We start from the raw sequence: 17,701 nt of genomic DNA, 5'->3' as shown, positions 1-17,701 counted from the left end.
TGGAGAGGAAATGTTTTGAGAATGATGAGGGCAATGAATGTACAAATGCGCTTTACACAATTGATGCATGTATGGACTGTGATAAGAGTTGTATGAGCCCCTAATAAAATGATTTAAAAAAAAGAATATTGAAAGTGCTATGGACTGCTTACAGGACAAACGTCTTGGAAGAAGAAAGGCCAGAGTGCTCCGTGGAGGCAAGGATGCCGAGACTTGCTCACATACTTTGGACATGTTGCTGGGAGGGACCAGTCCCTGGAGAGGACTATCATGCTTGGTAAAGGAGAGGGGGAGTGGAGGAAAAGAAGCTCTCAAGAAGATGGACGCCACAGTGGCTGCACCCCCGGGCTCAAGCATGGGAACCAGTGTGAGGATGGTGCAGGACCGGGCAGTGTTTCCTTCTGTCGTGCACAGAAGGCAATGGGTGGCACAGTCGCTATGGGTTGGAGCCGACACGATGGTACCTGACCACAGCAGCCATCAAGCGAGCTCTGACTCATAGTGACCCTAGCAAGGGTGTCTGAGACTGTAAATCCTCATGGGAGCAGACAGCCTCCTCGTTCTCCTGAGGAGTGCCTGGTGGATTTGAGCTTGGGACCTTGCAGTTAGCAGCCCAGCACCTAACCCATGGGACCACCAAGGGCTCCTTCATGCAATGACGAGAACATTTAAAATCATTCTAGAGTGCAGCATCTAGACCAGCAGTTCTTAATCTGTGGGTGGCGACCCCTCTGGGGGTTGAATGACCCTTTCACAGGGTCGCCTGATTCATAACAGTAGCAAAATGACAATATGAAGTAGCAATGAAAATAATGTTATGGTTGGGGATCACCACCACATGAGGAACTGTCTTAAAGGATCAGGAAGGTTGAGAACCACTGTTCTAGACCGTCTGGGTTTTCTCTGATGGTTAATGAGTCTTGAATGATCGTCCGTGCTTGTGACAGGTTTTAATCGACCAGAAAAGTTTGTGTTCATTAGCCAGGTGGTAGAGAGCTATTTTGTTTTGTTTTTTTTAAATTCAATTGCTTGTTTGGGGAGACTGGTAGGCTCACATGCATGTGTAAGAGACCCCCTGTCCTTTACCCAGCCCAACAGCACAACCAGGACACTGGCATTGATACTATGTAGGTCCTGGGTCCCTGATCCCCACCCCATTACCCGTTTATAGCCACACTCACTCCCAGCCCAACCGGTTACCTCTGCCAACCACTAGTCCATTGTCCACTTCTATATTATATCATTCCCAGAATATAATATAAATGGAGTTATCTAATATATAACCTTTTGAGATTGGTCTTTTTCACTCACCATGCTTCTCTGGAAACCCAGCCAGCCTACACAGGGTCGTTCATTTGTATCGCTGAGTAGTGATAGGAGTTGCTGGTGGAACACAGAGTGAAGTACCGGATTGCTAGCCCAGGTCTGCTTCTGATAGGCCAGTGCCTTGATGACCATCTGGTGGTAGCTCCATTGTAAGCTCAGGGGCTGCTGTGAGTAGGAATCTGCTCTAGGCCAACTAATGGCAAGAGGACTCCAAGGTCTAATGCAGCATTTTCAAGGAAAGCTAGAACAACCGGAAGGATCCCAACAGAGGCAAACAAACAGCACAATCAGCCTATCTGATCTCATGGACATGACCTAGAGCAAACTGAATAGTAATACAATACAGTGAACCCTCGTTTATCGCGGTTAATTGGTTCTAGACCCTACCATGATAAATGAAATTCCGCGAAGTAGGATTCCTTATTTGTAAATCAAATATTTTCGTAGTTAGAGCATAGAGGACATGAAAAAACACCCTTTAGTCACCATTACACTCGTATTACCCAATTTATTAAACGAAAAAGGGAAAATACAGTAAAACATTTTGGACGTTACAATTATCATTTATTATTTATTATATTATTTATGGCATCTAGTTTACAGTATTACAACTTGTCACGATGCGCTTTGTTTCCTTGTTGAAAGTGAAAGTAGCTGTAGCACGGATGTTTTTTTCCTCTTTACGGATGGAGCGAACGGAAGACTCATTCAAGTCGAAATGGCATGCAACCGCCACGATTTTCTTGCCATCTTTGATCATATCCAAAAGTTTTACCTTTTCCTGGATGCTGAGCATCTTCCTCTGGCGCTTATTTTTATTGTCAGAAGGCTTAGAAGAAGCAGCTCATTTAGGAGCCATCATAGGGCTTAGATAAAATTTCTTAAAAATCGCAAACAATTACAGTACACTGTACAAAAGCAAAAATGCATCTGATACATAGCTCCGATACGTAGCGACGCAGACAGAAGTGTGTACAGTATGAGCCAATCAGTGGCAGTAATGACAGAGCGTGCGCTGTTACGCAAAAACCGCGATAGAGTGAAGCCGCCGAAGTCGAAGCGCGAGGTGGCGAGAGTTCACTGTATACATTCTTCTTTAGTGCGTTGAACATTCCTATAAATAGATCACCTGTTAAGCCACAAAGCAAACAAGAGAGCGAGAGAATTCCAAGGGAGCGTACTGGTTATACATCGGGCTGCGCATCTCAAGGTCAGCAGTTAGAGACCACCAGGTGCTCCTTCTGAGAAAGATAAGGCTGTCTACTCCTATAAAGAACTACCTTCTCAGAAACCCACAAGGGTAGTTCTGTCCTCTCCTATAGGGTTGCTTTGAGTCAATGGCATTGGCTTGTAGCAGTGAGTTTGGCTTGGCTTATTCCTGAGGGATGCAAGCAGTGAAGGTGCCCATGCTAAGTGGAAGATTGCGGGTTTGACTCCACTTAGAGACATCTCAGAAGAAAGGCCTGGCCCTTGACTTCCCCAAACGGTGTCCCTGAAAATCCTGTGTAGCACAGTTCTACTGGGAGCGCACGGGTGGCCAGGAGTTGGCGTCAATTTGCTGTTAGCTCGGTGGTTTTGCTTTCATGTTCCGCGGTGCGGCTGTGCTACAGTTTGCTTATCATCCACCTGCTGAAGGACCTCCAGGTTGTTTCCAGCGTGTGACTGCTATCAACAATAGGTGCAGGTTTTTCATGTAAACACAGGTTGCCACTTAGCTGGGATAAATGCCCAGGAATGGAATTGCTGGGTTATTTGATGGCTGCATGCTTAGTTTTTAAAGAAACATCCAAACCCTTTTCCAGCGTGGCTGCGTCATTTCACATCCTCCACACACCCCACTACCACCACCAACAAAAGCATGAGTCCCCCAGTGTCTCTACATCTTGACCAGCCGTTGACGGTGTCACTGTCTTAGTTTAGTCATTCTGATAGAGACATAATGTTATCTCATCAGGGTTTAATTTGCATACCTCTAAGGCCCTCAACAAGATGGACTGGCACGGTGGCCGCCACGATGCCACGATGCGCTCCAACAGAGGCCTGGCTGTGAGGTGGCAGAGGACCAGGCAGCGTTTTGTACTGGGGACATAAAATCCAAACCAAACTCACTGCCTTGGGGTGGATTCCAGTTTACAGCACCCTACAGGACAGGGCAGAACTGCCCCGGCCTTCTAAGGCTTTATGGGAACGGAAAGCCTGGCCTGGTAAGTGCTGCTGAATTGGTTTACAGCAGCGCAGCTGTCCATGGATAAGATTGCTGTGACCCAACTGGACTGCACTTAAAAACAACAAAGTCTCTGGATGGCTCAAGCCGTTTGAGTTCAACTACTAAGCTGAACGTCAGTAGTTTGAATCCACCTTTGGAAGGCACAGAAGAGAGGTCCATCACTGTGCTGTAAAGAGGAAAGCACAAAGTTATAGCAACCATATGATTACAGCCGAGAAAACCCTGGGGCCGTTCTGTAGGTGGTCCCCTGGGACCACCATGAAATGGAATCAGCTCCACAGCAGGGGGCCTGCTCTTTGGTGTGTCCCTTTCGTGTCTGATGATTCCAGCATGCGTCCGGGACCTGGCTTGCCATCTACTTCCTTTAGTGAAATGTCTCTTCGTGTGTTTTGCCATTTTCTAATGGAGAGTTTTCTCCCCGTGGGGTTTTGAAAGTGCTGTATGTCATCTGGATACAAGTTCTTTGTCAGATAAGCCACTGCCAGCATTTTCTCTCAGTCCAAAGCCTAGATTTCGTAATTTCACGGGATTTTTCACACAGAAAGAAAACATCAGTTTTGATGAACTCCAATTGATAGTTCCGTTTTTCCTTTTACAGATAGTGCTTTTGAGATTAAGTCTAAGAACTCATCGCGTAGCCTTAGAGCCTGAAGATTTTCTGCCAGGCCTGTTCCGAGATATTTTATCATCTTGTTTTGCATTCAAGTCTGCGGCCGATTCTGAGTCCCTCTTTATAAGAGATGTAAGACTGGAGCGCTGCCCATGCTTCTGTTCCTGCCTATCGGTCCAGCACTGTTTGTCGAGAAGGCCATTTTTGCTCCATTGGCTTGCTTTTGCATTTTTGTCAAATATCGGTTGTGCTTATTTGTGTGGGCCTAATGGTGGAGTCTCCATTCTGGTCCATTGATCAATGTCTATTATACGAACCAAACACAACCTTGATTACTGGAGCTATTATATAATGAGTATTGAAATCAGGTGGGCTGATTCGTCCCACTTGATCTTCTTTAAAAAAAAAAAGTTTTTTTTTAGCTATTCTAGTTCCTTGGACTTCCTATGTACATTTTAAAATAATATTAAATATACCTATAAAAGCTTTGTTAGATTTTTGAGAGGAAGTACACTAAGCCTATAAATCAATGTGAAGTAAATAGTCACTATTACTATATTTTTGGTGTTCCAATCCATGAACATGGTACTTCTCTCTCCATTTATTTAGATTTTCCTTGATTTCTGTCATCAATTGTGGGAAACAGAATGGGGAAGAGAGTGTAAGAGGACAAACTCCCAATGTTTGTACATGAAGGATGAATTCATGTTAAGCTCCAAGGCTCCCGTGGAGGAAACCTTCACGTTGGGGGTTGGAGATGCGTCCCACTCACATTCTCCTAAGTGAAAGTTACTCCCCAGGATGTTCTCCCCATAATAATGCCAAATACCAAGTGCTGTTTGCAAACATGGTCACTGACTATACTATCCACTTGCAGGTCAACTGCTTTAAGGTTATCTGTTGGAATGTTGTCAGCCATCTGAGGCAATCAGACCCTATTGTCGGTCCCACCCTAAGTAGGGCCCACTCCCTTCTGATAAGGATAATGGATTGTCCCCTGGAGAAGAGCTCAAAGACACCTAAGGTCAAGCCAATTCCGGGATGACCAAGGTTAGGTGGCCATCTTGACTCAAGAGCCCACCCATCTTGTTATGCATGTGCCTTCCTTGTCACGTGTGTGTCCCCAGTGCCTCCCCTTCCTATTGGGTGTACACCTCTAGCTAGTCCCCCTCCTGTTGCATGTATGCCTGTTGTACAGCCCCTTCCTGTTACGTCTGTGCTTAGCTTGGCCTGTGTGCCCCAGATTGTATAAATTCGTGAGATTACATCCCTCAGGCTCTCTGCTTGGACCTGGCCCCTGACATCGTGACTGAGAGGTAGGCCCCTGCATGCTGTATCTTGTCTGATGTCTCTCTAATTTACCCCTCAATTACACAACCACCTCTTAGACCCATTTGGTGGTGGGGAGGCTGGTCCCCACAGTCAATGTTGTGTAGTTTTTTGTATGCAGGCCATAAGTGCGTCTTGTTAGAATCACACCTATGTTTGCTTGTGAGTGATTATAAAGTATAGAATATTGCATTTCAAATTTCTGTGTCTACATCCTTATGGCTTGTATATAGAAATACTAATGGTTTTAGCATTTTTATCTTGTTCCCAATGATTTGCTGAACTCATTTTTTAGAGGTGTATTTTATTACTTTTGCCTTAGATGCCTCAGGATTTTCTAGGCAGACATCATGTCCCCTGAAAATAGAGACATTTTTATTTGTGTATAGTCCATGTGCAATTTATTTTTTCTTATTACACTGACTAAGACGACCACCAATATCTTGGATAATCTTCACTTTGCTCCTGATCTTAACATCGTGGGGTGGGGGAAAATTCATTTTTCCACATTCATTATAATTCAGTCTTCACATTTATTAGAAATGCATGATAAAGAAAATAGTTGTCACTCATTTCTTGTAAATGTCAAATTCAGGAAATTTCCCCTCTTTTTCTGTTTTTTTTTTTTTGAGAGTTTTTATCACGAACAGGTAATTGATTGATTTTGCCAAATGCTTTCTCTGCCTAATTTCTACGATTATATGACTTTGTATTCTTTAGTCTGTCAGTAGTGTAGATTATATTGCTTGGTTTTCAAATATTGAACCATTCTTACATTCCCGGCATGAGCTCTTTCTGGTCATGTTGTAGCTCTTATCCTATTGCGACTTCTGCATCCAGGGCTGCTAGCTGCGGTCTGCAGTTTGAAACCCCTTGTGGTTCATCAGGAAAAAGATGAGGCTTTCTATACCTGGTAGGACTTTTTCCGTCCTGGAGTTACAGTCTCAGAAGCCACCAGGGCAACTCTACCCTGTCCTGATCACTTTGAGTAGAAAGCAATCACTGTGGAGAGAATGTTTTCTTATGGACTTTTCTTTCAATAGTTATCAGGAATTTGGTCTAAAGTCTTCCCTTTTGTTCTGTCTTTGGTTTTAGTACCAGGTTAATACTAGCATCGTAAAGTGAATTAGGAAGAGTTTTCTTCTACTATTTTTTGGAAGAGATTCTAGAGAACTAGTAGTGCTCTTTAAACGTCCAGTAGAATTCTCTAGTGAAGCCATTGGGTCTGGAGATTTAAAAAATCATTTTACTGGGGGCTCTTACAGCTCTTATAACCTTCCATACGTCGATTGTATCAAGCTGGAGATCTCTTTTATGGAAGTTTTAAATTGTAAATTTAATTATCTTCACAATTATAGGCAATTCAAATATTTTATATTGGGTGAGTTGTATTCGTGTTTGTTTTCCAAGGTTCATTTCTCCTAAGTTGCCAAGTGTATGTTTGTAGAGTTGTTTGTAGTATTTCTTTATGATCCTTTTGGTCTCGAGGTCTGAGTAACATTCCCTGTGGCATGTTGGAAACTGGCAGTTTGCCTTTCTCTTTTCTTCCTCAGTTTTGCTGGAACTCTGTCAAGTTTAGTCATCTTCTCAAGTGTGGCTTGCTTTTTGTGGTTTGTTGTTTTCGTGATCAACAATTTATTTAAATGCTGAACACGTTTGAAAGTCTATTTTCATATATCAATGGAACAAACAAGGGGTGGGTACAAAGCACACTTAATCTAGCAGGAGGAAAGACCCCCCTACCCAGTGGTTTCATTGAATGTTTAACTTAGATCATTCTATCCATCAGAGCTCTGTGGAGGCAGCCCTGGGGAGTTTGGAAATTATTTAGATGAATTCTCCTTAGGACCGCAAAGGGCAGGGTGGGGAGGGGCAATAGGGCTGGCTGCAAAAGGGTGGGGTAGGGAGGGGCAAACTGCAATGAGGTGAAAGTGCACATGGCAATCAGCCTGGATTGTGCAAACAGTTATGGAAATGATCTCAAGTGGTCACTCCATCCATGTTTGCTCCCCCTTGGGTGCTTATTCTTGGGAAAGAAATTACTGAAATGTGCACGTGTTCACAGCAATTTCAAGATTTCTCCTCTAAGCTGCAAGGCTCGGGGAAAGGAATACTGATTCTGATCTTGGAAACTAGGGCACACCGAAGCCTTCAAAGACCCAACCATTTGAAACAGTCTTTGTGGCCATAAGGGTCCTAGGCAGTTATTTGGCTGCTAGTCCTCCGGCAGGTTGCCCAGTCCGGCAAATTCTAAACAGCACCTTTGTGTTAAGGCCAAGCCATCTGATTCCTTCTAGACAAAGCTGTGGGCGATCCTAGAATTCTACATCAAAACTTCCAGTAGCCAAAGAGATGCTTAGCCAGTACAGCAGATCCTTTCCAGCTGCATCAGCCAGCACTGTCTCATAGCATATGGTCTCTGGATTTTTTCAGATTCAACTCCGTTCAACCAAAAAGCCCGAGTTGGTGAACTATAAAAATGGGAGAGAAGTGTGAGCATGAGCTGTCGATGGGATTATGTATCAGGCATCAAAGAACAAAAATCATATCATTGTGAATGAGGGGGAGTGCGGAGGGGGACCCCAAAGCCCATCTGTAAGCGACTGGACATCCCCTCACAGAAGGGTGGCGGGGAGGAGACGAGCCAGTCAGGGTGCAGTGTAGCAACAATGAAACATACAACTTTCCTCTAGTTCTTAAATGTTTCCTCCCCCCCACTATCATGATCCCAATTCTACCTTACAAATTCGGCTAGACCAGAGGATGTACACTGGTACAGATTGGAACTGGAAAAACAGGGAATCCAGGACAGATAAACCCCTCAGGACCAGTGGTGAGAGTGGCGTAGAAAGTGGGAACCAATTACAAGAATCTGCATATACCCCTCCCTGGGGGACAGGCAACAGAAAAGTGGGTGAAGGGAGACAGTATAAGACATGACAAAATAATAATTTATAAATTATAAAGGGTTCGTGAGGCCAGGGGGGCAGGGAGGGAGGGGAAAACATGAGGCACTGATACCAAGGGCTCAAGTAGAAAGAAAATGTTTTGAGAATGATGATGGCAACAAATGTACACATGTGCTTGACACAATGGATGGATGGATGGTTTGTGATGAGTGGTACGAGCCCCCAATAAAATGATTTTTTTTAAATGGGAGAGAAAACAAGGCCTCTACAAAGAGGAAATTAAGAAAAAATATTCAAGCAATCCACCAATATTATGATAATCTGATCAAATTTCGCAGCATTAAGTATCCATCCAATGAAACCAGTCAAGGCTACTTTTCATGTCACTGGCAGAGCAGTTGTCACACATGCGCACGAGTCCCACTCAAATGAGGCTCAAAGGTACTACCCTCGTCCTGACTCAATCGTTTACTCCACGGAGTAAGTTTTTGTACAGCTTGCTCTTACTGACTAATAAAGACCAGAAGGTCTCCCTGTTGGAGCTTTCGGCTCAACTCCAGTTGGGTAAATGTGAAGCATCGCCAATCGTGAGACACAGCTCAGTCAGACGAGACGGAAGAGCTCAGGCCTGGTAGAATGAAGAATGTGTGCCGAGGCTTAAGACCCAAACCAAAGTATTCGTTATGCTGTACTTCATACAGTAATATTGTTTTCATGTATTTTCTCTACTCTGCTTCCAGTTTTAAATTAGTGCCTGCTCTTATGGCGGCGTAATCTCAGGGTCAGCAGTTCGAAACCACCACTCGTCCACTAGAGAAAGATGCGACTTTCCACTCCTGTGACCATTGACGGCCTCGGAGACTCACAAGGGCAGTTCCTCGCTGTCCTCTAGGAGGACACTGCTTCAGGTGAAAACAGGTGAGTTTGATTTTCTGATCTTTCGCATTCTCTCTCTTCCCTGGGCCTTGGCTTAACTGTGTTCTTTTACTCACTCCTCCCTTCTTTAAGTGAAAGTTTGCCTTCTTCAGTCCAGACTCATCCTCTTGTTTGCAGTAAGCATTCCCTGCTATCATTTCTATTTCAGGCCCATTCTAGCTGCACCCTACAAACTTTGATATGTTGCACTACATCCCAGCTATTCAGGAACCTTGCTTTCTTGAGGGGAATGTGAGGAGGGAGGTCCAGGCCGGTGTCTGGCTCATGGGCTGAATGGGGAGCCTGGCCTTTCTGTGGCTCAGTACGCCATCTGGGAAATGGGCACTACATGCACACCTAGAGTCATCAGGACAATGTCCACAGTTACTGGGAGGTAACATTACTGCCCACGCGGTTGCTAAGGATGACATCATTGCCAGAACCATGCTTTCTTACATTAATGTTTGGCTGCCAGCCATACAGAGCTGGTTAGTTTCTTCCAAAAATTGTTGTTCAAGAGGATCGCGATACATTTTCAAATCAGAGAACATGTTTAAAAGACTCCAGAATATGCTGCTATCAATCAAATCGCTTCATCGTCACGTTCCCTTGCAATACTGGGCATTGGACCCGAGATTCTTGGGGCACGCAATGTACTCCAAAGGCCAAGGGATGTGATGTGGAAACACCTCTAGGTGAGCTGGGCTCTACCTCAAACACACCCGTCACCCAAGGACTTAAGGCTGACACTACGTGGTGTGTGAAGAGGCAGAAGACAGTTTATACCCAGAGTATTGAACTGCTGGCAGGCAGACTACCATTTACTGGCCATGTCAACACCCTACTTGCTTTATAAAGAGAGGCATTATTCTGGCAGACCTGGGTCTGACATCACCAGGGAATATTATTGTAAGTTTTGCCTGACTACCAGCTCCCATTGTTGTGTAAGCAGTGTCCAGTCATGTAAGGATTTAATCTGTACACGTCAATAATCCATGTATTAGGATTAAACACTTGTTTAATATCCATTTCTCGATCGTGTTTTAAATGCATTACCATGGGCTGCATCAATAACACTATAAAACAGAAGAAGCTTATGCTCCAGGGAGATGATCCACAAGGTTCTCTAAACTAGCAAAGATGTCTCGCAGGTGAACCAGAGACAAATAGAAAGTGTAGATGGATTGGGGCTCGCACTTAATCCTAGCTCCAATCTAAGAACAATTGGTTCTTTCTGCCTGACCCTGCTCATCACACACCCTCCTGAAGGTGACAGGTGCCTTGCAGAGTGGTGAAGGAATTGGACGGCCCCTGGCTATCAGAAGGAATGGCATCTGGGAGCTTGAAGGCTTGTTTGAAAACAAGCAGCCATCAGTGAGACGGCAATTAAGCCACAGGTGAGGAAGCACATCAACATGCACGATCCCAGCAATCGTAAATAATAGAATTCAAAACCAAAGGAGGGAGTGGTATCAGAGGTTACATTGTGACGTTCTGGTTTGCAGAGGACTATGGATGACAGTGGGAGCCCAACATACAATTGCAACATCTACACATGTACTAAGCTTTGGCTCTGTTTTGGAAATAGAGCCCATTCCCCCGCCCCCCAAATTGTTTGTTCCTTCTTTGTGCTTTTGATGTCCCACCTAAAAACTCGCCACCCAAACCAGGGCCAACTGGATTTTCTCCTATGTCCATTTCTAGAAGTTATATAATGCACATTTCATAATCAGTCTACTATCCATTTCATCCATTCATGTTTGTGAACAGTGTAAAGTTTGTGCTTGGCTTTATCTGTTTTGCAAGTGCATGTTCTGTGATTCCAGTGCTTGTTGAAAACACTACCCTATTTCCTCTGAACTGCTGTTGCTCCTTTGTCAAAGATCAGTTGATCTTATCTGTGTGCCTCTATGTCCAGGCTCCCTCCTCTGCCCCATTGATCTGTCTTTTGCCAACACCACACTTTGCCAAGCAAAATTGGTTTGCCAAAAGGACAAACCAATCGTTCCTGGAAGAAGTACAGCCAGAATGCTCCTTAGAAGCAAGAATGATGAGCCTTGGTCTCAAGTACTTTATTAGACATGTTGTCAGGAGGGACCAGTCCCTGGAGAAGGACATCAAGTGGTAGAGGGGCAGAGGGAAAGTGGCAGGCTCTCGACACTGGGCCCAAACAGAACAACAACTGTGAGGGTGGAGCAGGACCGAGTGGTGCTTTGTTCCCTTGTGCATCGGGTGGCTGTGGTTCCGAATGACCGTGGCACCTCACCACATCCACGAGCCGAGTGACCGCACCCTGCACTTAGATCGCTTCCATTTCCTTCATGAGAGCTTCCTGGTCTCATCTCGCCCTTACACTGGTTAGATTTATACTGAAGAAATACGTTCTTTGTTGCCTATGTTAAACGATGCTGTGTTTTTAATGTCAACATAATTGCTTGCTGTTATATAGGAAATCAATTGATTTTTTTCTCTCTATTTAGCCAGGCATCATGCAATCTTTGCAATCACTTCTTGGATTTGCATCTTCTGGGTTTGGGTTGATTTTTATGGATTCTTTGCAATTTTCTATATAGTGGATTGTCCTTCATGAGCAGAGGTACTGTTAGTTCCTCATTCCCAATCGAATGCCTTTCATTCCCGATTAAGCTAAGCCATCCAGTGTGGCGGTTGGTTGCCGTGGGTCAGAGCAGAAGCGACCCCACTTAGCAGCAGCCCCAGCACTCAGCTCCTGGACGTGGGTTTTTATTGTGTTCGCTTTGACATTCTGAGTCCGTGTAGGGACAGGAGTTGGCTATGGCTGCTCTGGACATCAACCTGGTCAGCGCCAGGATTTGTAGCGGGAACTCCATTGCCAAAGGAATCACAACCCATCCACAGAGAAAGCAGGCCCCTGGAGAGTTGGGAACATGAAGAGGGGGGAGTCTGGGCACTGACTGAAGAGGAGAGAGCACTGCCGGGCACCTGTGGGTGCGGGCCAGGGAGCTTGGCCATAGAAGAGGCTCGGTGCTGGCACAGAGTGGAGGGGACAACCAGAGCAGGGCCCTAATCCAAAGGAGCCTGGGTGGCTGGCCCACTGCTGGCAGGAGTGAGGGTCAGACCTGAGGGAGATGGTTGCCCCAGCCCCCACTGGGCTGAGGTGAGAAGCAAGCAGTGCAACCCTGGGGGCAGGAGACCGTCTGGCAGGTGAGCCTGGGCCCAGCCAAGCCAGGCTCCTGAGGCAGTGCCAGTTCCTGGTCACCTGCATACCCCTCATAGAAAGAATGAAACACAGAGACGGGGAGCCTGTGCTGGGGGTTCTGAGGAGTGTCCACCCTTGAAGCTCATAGTCTCCTTGGTCTATCTGCCTTTCTTCCAACCCCTGCCTCACACCCCCAGCCCTCCTGGGCCTTTGTCCTGAAGGCCAGCTTCGTCTCTCCATGGTGGAATCTGAACTCTTCCCAGTCACTCCAGCCTCCCTCTGAGGTCTTGGGAGGGTTCTTGTGCTCCAGCCCAGGCCTTGAAGAAGTCCACCCACCTGCTGGACCACAGACTTTAGTCCTGCCCAGATGCTGACTGGATGGACCACTGAGTTCCCCGGGCTCCCTCAGCCACCTGCCTCTGCTGTGGGCACAGGGAGAAGGGCTGGGAAGTAAGCACAGGAGGGCTGGAGGGCACACGACAGGTGGGAGCACCCTGCAGGAAACATGCAGCCCGCCTCCAGGTCAAAGAGCATCTGAGCATACCCCACTGTGGTAGTCCTTAGCGCCCCATGGCCCCAAGGCGGGCTCTGTGCACTCATGAGCCTTGGGAGTCTGGTGGGCTAGGCCCCGTGCCTGAAGTTCATGGGCAACTCACCCCAGGCCAGCGTTCTCTGGGGACAATGCCTTCCAGATGCAGCTCCAGGGGCAGCTATCTCCACGTGCTTCCCTCCTGCTGAGAGTGCAAAGGTGGAAGGGTGGCCTGTTTGGGGGGAGGGAGCCTGCAGCAGGGAAATGTCCCCAAATGTCCATTGACAGATGGCGGTTAGAAAGTACCTGCATGGATGGGCCTCAGGAGAAAGGTGAGGTGGCCGTGCACCAGTGGGACTGGTGCCTGTGCTCTGTTGCCCTGGGAGAACAGCAAGTGGCAGTGACATGCCTACAGGGCCATTCGCTGCAGCCCACTCTTCTTCCTTGTTTTTAGCCACTTGTCGCAGACACCAGGCCCCGTTTCGAATAGAAGAGACAAGAGCCCCTCCATCTGGAAGGACCCCTGGCAAATGTGAGCCTGGGGGGCAGGGGAGGGGGTGTCGGGGTGAGTGGGGCTGGGGAGTACCTATTTGATCCTTCCACTTTCAAGTGGTCTGAGAATTCATCCTATACATTTATTCATTTTATGCTAAAATAGTAAGTAATGTATAACGGAGAATGCCATTCATAATTCCAACCCAAACATCAGATCATTAAGAATAAAGATCACAAGGCAGCTGCAGTGCTTATGTTTAAAACAAACTTTTAAAGGAAGAAATACAAAGCACAGCATGCAAGCCAGTGGTCCCCCTAAGACTCCCTGCTGTGATAAGTGCAGCCTTCTGAATTCATGGGCTTGGAAGGAGCTTCCAACCAATGGCTTGAGATGCTAGCTCCTCATTGGCAAGCATCGTCGAAACACCCAGTAAAGTCCCGGCTGACGTAAGCAAGCAGGAGAAGTAACGAACTAAAGAGACAGAGAAGAAGTTAAAGGTGAACGCTGATGTTATCTTGGCGAGGAGAGGAATTTTTAAAGTGTAATACTGCGTTGCACACCCCAAATGAAAAGACCAGTAGATGGGATGGAGTAATTCAAAGTGCTTTTTATCAAAGGCCATCAAAGGCGAACGTGTGTGAACCAGCTGGAGAAAGCATTTGCCCGTACACATGAGGGTTGTAGAAGAAATAAACTCTTTAATCATTTGAAGGGGCCTTTCAAGTCAATATGAAAAAAAAGAACAAGGGTTTAAGAAAGAAAAAAAAAAAAAGGAACTTGTGTCCCATGTTCATGAAAGCAACAGAGTAAACAGAATGTAACCAGAACCCGAGTGTTCAGCAACCCATGGGAGGACCGACAGTATGACGTGTCCAAAGCAATAGCATTCAGCCACAAGGAGAAGAGAGGTCCTGGCATGGAGGAACCTTGAAATCATACGGAGTGAGACAAGTCAGACACAGAAGGATCATCTTGTCCGATCCCATGTTTCTGTATGAAGTACCTGGACGAGACATGCGTGGAGACCAAAGTCTACTGGTGATGATCGGGGTGGCAAAGAGGAAGCCATTGCTTAGGCAACACCGAGTCTGTACAGAGTGAGGGACTCACTTGGAGACAGGCTACGGTTATACAACATGATGAGCGTAATCAATGTCACTGAATTATACGTGTAAAAAATTGAGCTGGCAAATGTTTCATTATATATGTGAATGTATTTTTGACCACTGTAAAGCAATTTTTTTAAGAAGGTCCGTTTTCATAAACATTTTATTCTACAGCTCAGTGGTGGGCCGATGTCAGTGGAGCTTCCAGACCCAGACAGACTAGGAAGAAGGATCTGATTGGTGATCCACTTCTAAAAATGGACCCCACTAAAAAATATGGCATCCAGATTGGAAGAAGACTTCAACTACTCGCAATATGTAGATGACACAACTGTGCTTGCTAAGGCAAAAATGTCACTTAGGTAACTAAAATGTACCTGCCCCAAGCCAGGGTATTTTCAACGGCTTTGTATACATGCTAACGCTGTATGAATGAATAAAGAAGGCTGAAGAAGAATCGGTGCCTTGGCATGACGGCACTGGTGAAGGATGTTAGCTATACCATAGACTTCCCAGAGGACAAACAGATCTGTACTGTCCTCAGGGCAGTCAGTGCTTCTTAGGGACCCGTCTACTGGTGATGACAGAAGTACGGACTGGTGAAGGATAGACTTCCCAGAGGACAAACAGGTCTGTGTTGCGCTCAGTGCAAAGTGCTTCTGAGAAGCAAGAATGGCGAGATTTTGTCTCAGGTGCTTTGGCTGTGTTACCAGAAGGGACCAACCCTTGGAGGAAGGCATTATGTGGAGTCAACCGTCTCGGTGAGATGGATGGTCACAATAGTGCAGCCCTGAATGGAAACAGGCCAAATGCGAAGTTGGCTCTGGACCAGGGTTTCATCCTGTGGAACCCACCACGGCTACTGAGTCGGAACCAGGTCCACGGTGCCTAACTACAGCGTAACCTCCACACAAGCCTTAGACCGGTGCGTGATGGGATGCAGTGCCATATGTGTTCAGAATGTGCCACAAAAGGGGTAGCCTCTGGCTAAATGGGCCTGGGAGAAGTGGGTACAATCTCTTCAAGCAGGACGGAGGTTGTTCATCTCCTAGGAGGGGCTCCCGCTTCTGCGTATCCGAAACCAAGTCCACGGAGCAGCCTGTTCTCTCTGCTCACCTGTGCCGGGGCCACTTTGGACGGGGCTTGGATGCTGTCAGAGGAGGACAAGTCTGTGACAGATACTTTAGTGAATCCCGTTGAGCAGCTTGGATGCTGCAGTGGGTAAGGCACCCAGCTGCCAACGGCAAGGTCAGCAGTTCAAACCCACTAGCCTAGGAAGCTAGGGCAGCGACAGCTTCTGCAAAGATGTACAGCCTTGGGGACCCTTGGGTGCAGCTCTGCTTTGCTCTCTGGGAGCCCACGGGTGAACATGGCAATGGGAATGGTTTGGGTGAGAGGGGTTTGTTCATCTAGCCTGGGGCACTGTGGTTGGATGCTGGGCTGTAAGCCACGGTGTTGGCTGTTCAAAGCCACTCGCCCGAGAGAGCAGTTCCAACCATCATATGAGAGGTGAGTGAATGACATGTTTGACCAGGATGGCCAGAGAATGCTGTTGTAAAGACCCAAATGGCGCTTCGCAGAGAAAAGGTTCTCCATCCCTACCAGCTTTGCTCAGAGCTGGATTTGGTGTGGGTCACGCAACAGGAAGATGCAGTGCCTTCTTGTGACCGGGAGAGGGGGGTGTTTAGTTATGTTTGTGGGTGACAAGCTTTTGGGGGTATTTTTTTCTCGCTCTTGAAGGGTCTGATGGTGGGTCTCGGAGGGATTGTTTATGTCCCAAAGGAAACACCAAGACCCAGCGAGTGAGGGAGCGGCCACCCCGAGCTCCACGGGCTCACACGTCCCACGCTTAGTCCCTCTGGTGTGATCGCATGCCCTTGTTCTGTCCCAGGGTCCCAGCACTGAGGACCCCCAGCCCTTCTCCCTGACCTCCCCATGCCACCCCAAAGGAAAGCCCTGTGCTACACTGACTCTCCCAAGTCCCTTCTCATGAAGTTCAAAGCCCTCTTGTCTCAGCCCTCAGTGCCCCTGGCCCACTTAATGGCCCCAAACCCCCTCATCCCATTCCCCACACCACAAGGAGAGCCCTTTCTCTTGTCCTGAGACTGCCACCCACCCACTCTGCACCCCCTTTCCCGCTCCGCCAGCTCCCAGCTCCCACCCTCCTCCTGAGCCCTCCACCACGGAACAAACCGAACAAGCGCCTTCATTCTGGGCCCACTCCGAGCCCTCGAGCCCTCCGCAGGCACCCCGCCTCCACCTCCACTCTGACCTCCGCCCCTGCCTCCCAGCGTGAACGCCCCCGCACTTCCCACCTGGGGCGGAACTTAGGGTCTCCGACCAGAGCGCCTGGGAAGTCCCGGCCTCCCGCCCAAGGCCTGTAGCTCTTCCTGCTTCCTGGGAAGTTGGTCCCTGTGTGATGGCCCTGCTCTCTGCCATGACGCTGAGCTTGGAGCCCCAAGGGGGGCCTGGCCCCGATCTAACCATTGATCTGGACAGTCTGGACAAGGAGCAGTGGGGGCCATCCTGCGTCACCTGTGAGCCCCTTCTAGACAACCGCTCTGTCTTTGGCATGATGGGGGAGGGGGTGATCCAGGAGATGGGGATAGACGGCCACTGAGTCATCCTCAGCCACGGTGGACACGTGACCCCGCCTGTGTACTCTCCCCGCGTCTGTCGGCTCTGAGGACACGGGCAGGGCCTAGGTGGGCTGTGAGTGATGGAACCAGTGGCAAGCCTGGCAGGGGACCTGTGTGCCCCTCTGCGCACACACCCTGCCCACACTCACTGTGTTGAGAGGGGCAGGAGCCAGGCTGTGGTGGTGGCCCTTTGGGGCCTGTCTGCTGCCCCCTGCTTGGCTGGGTCGGGGGGGGGGGCCAGACATTAGGTGACAGGCTGTTTTTCTCCTTGTGTGTCCTGTGCTCGGTGGTTGTCCCATGTGGCCACCATTTTCGCAATACGTCGGCCCTGACCCTTATCAGTCCTGGACCTGGAGGACCACACCATGGACGTCATCTCGGTGGACTCCAACGAGCTGTCATGTCCTTCACCCCGACTTGACAGAGGTGGGTCTCAC

At 47.7% G+C, this 17,701-nt stretch overlaps 1 protein-coding gene across 1 annotated transcript in view; it reads left to right on the top strand.

Moving 5' to 3' along the window:
* The first annotated feature begins 17,062 nt into the window (after positions 1–17,062).
* Positions 17,063–17,701, top strand: part of DNMT3L (DNA methyltransferase 3 like) — a 13,655-nt gene continuing 13,016 nt past the window's right edge. Inside the window, exons 1-2 of the mRNA XM_004697302.1 lie at positions 17,063–17,162; positions 17,607–17,690. Of these exons, the coding sequence (XP_004697359.1) occupies positions 17,063–17,162; positions 17,607–17,690 (184 nt within the window). The remainder of the gene's footprint in view (positions 17,163–17,606; positions 17,691–17,701) is intronic.

The sequence above is a fragment of the Echinops telfairi genome, unplaced genomic scaffold, assembly GCF_000313985.2.
Source record: "Echinops telfairi isolate 266 unplaced genomic scaffold, ASM31398v2 ScPeMD7_7469;HRSCAF=8507_0, whole genome shotgun sequence".
Taxonomy (NCBI): Eukaryota; Metazoa; Chordata; class Mammalia; order Afrosoricida; family Tenrecidae; genus Echinops; species Echinops telfairi.
The sequence above is the reverse complement of the archived record's forward strand: the minus strand, read 5'-3'. Positions and strand labels throughout refer to the sequence as shown.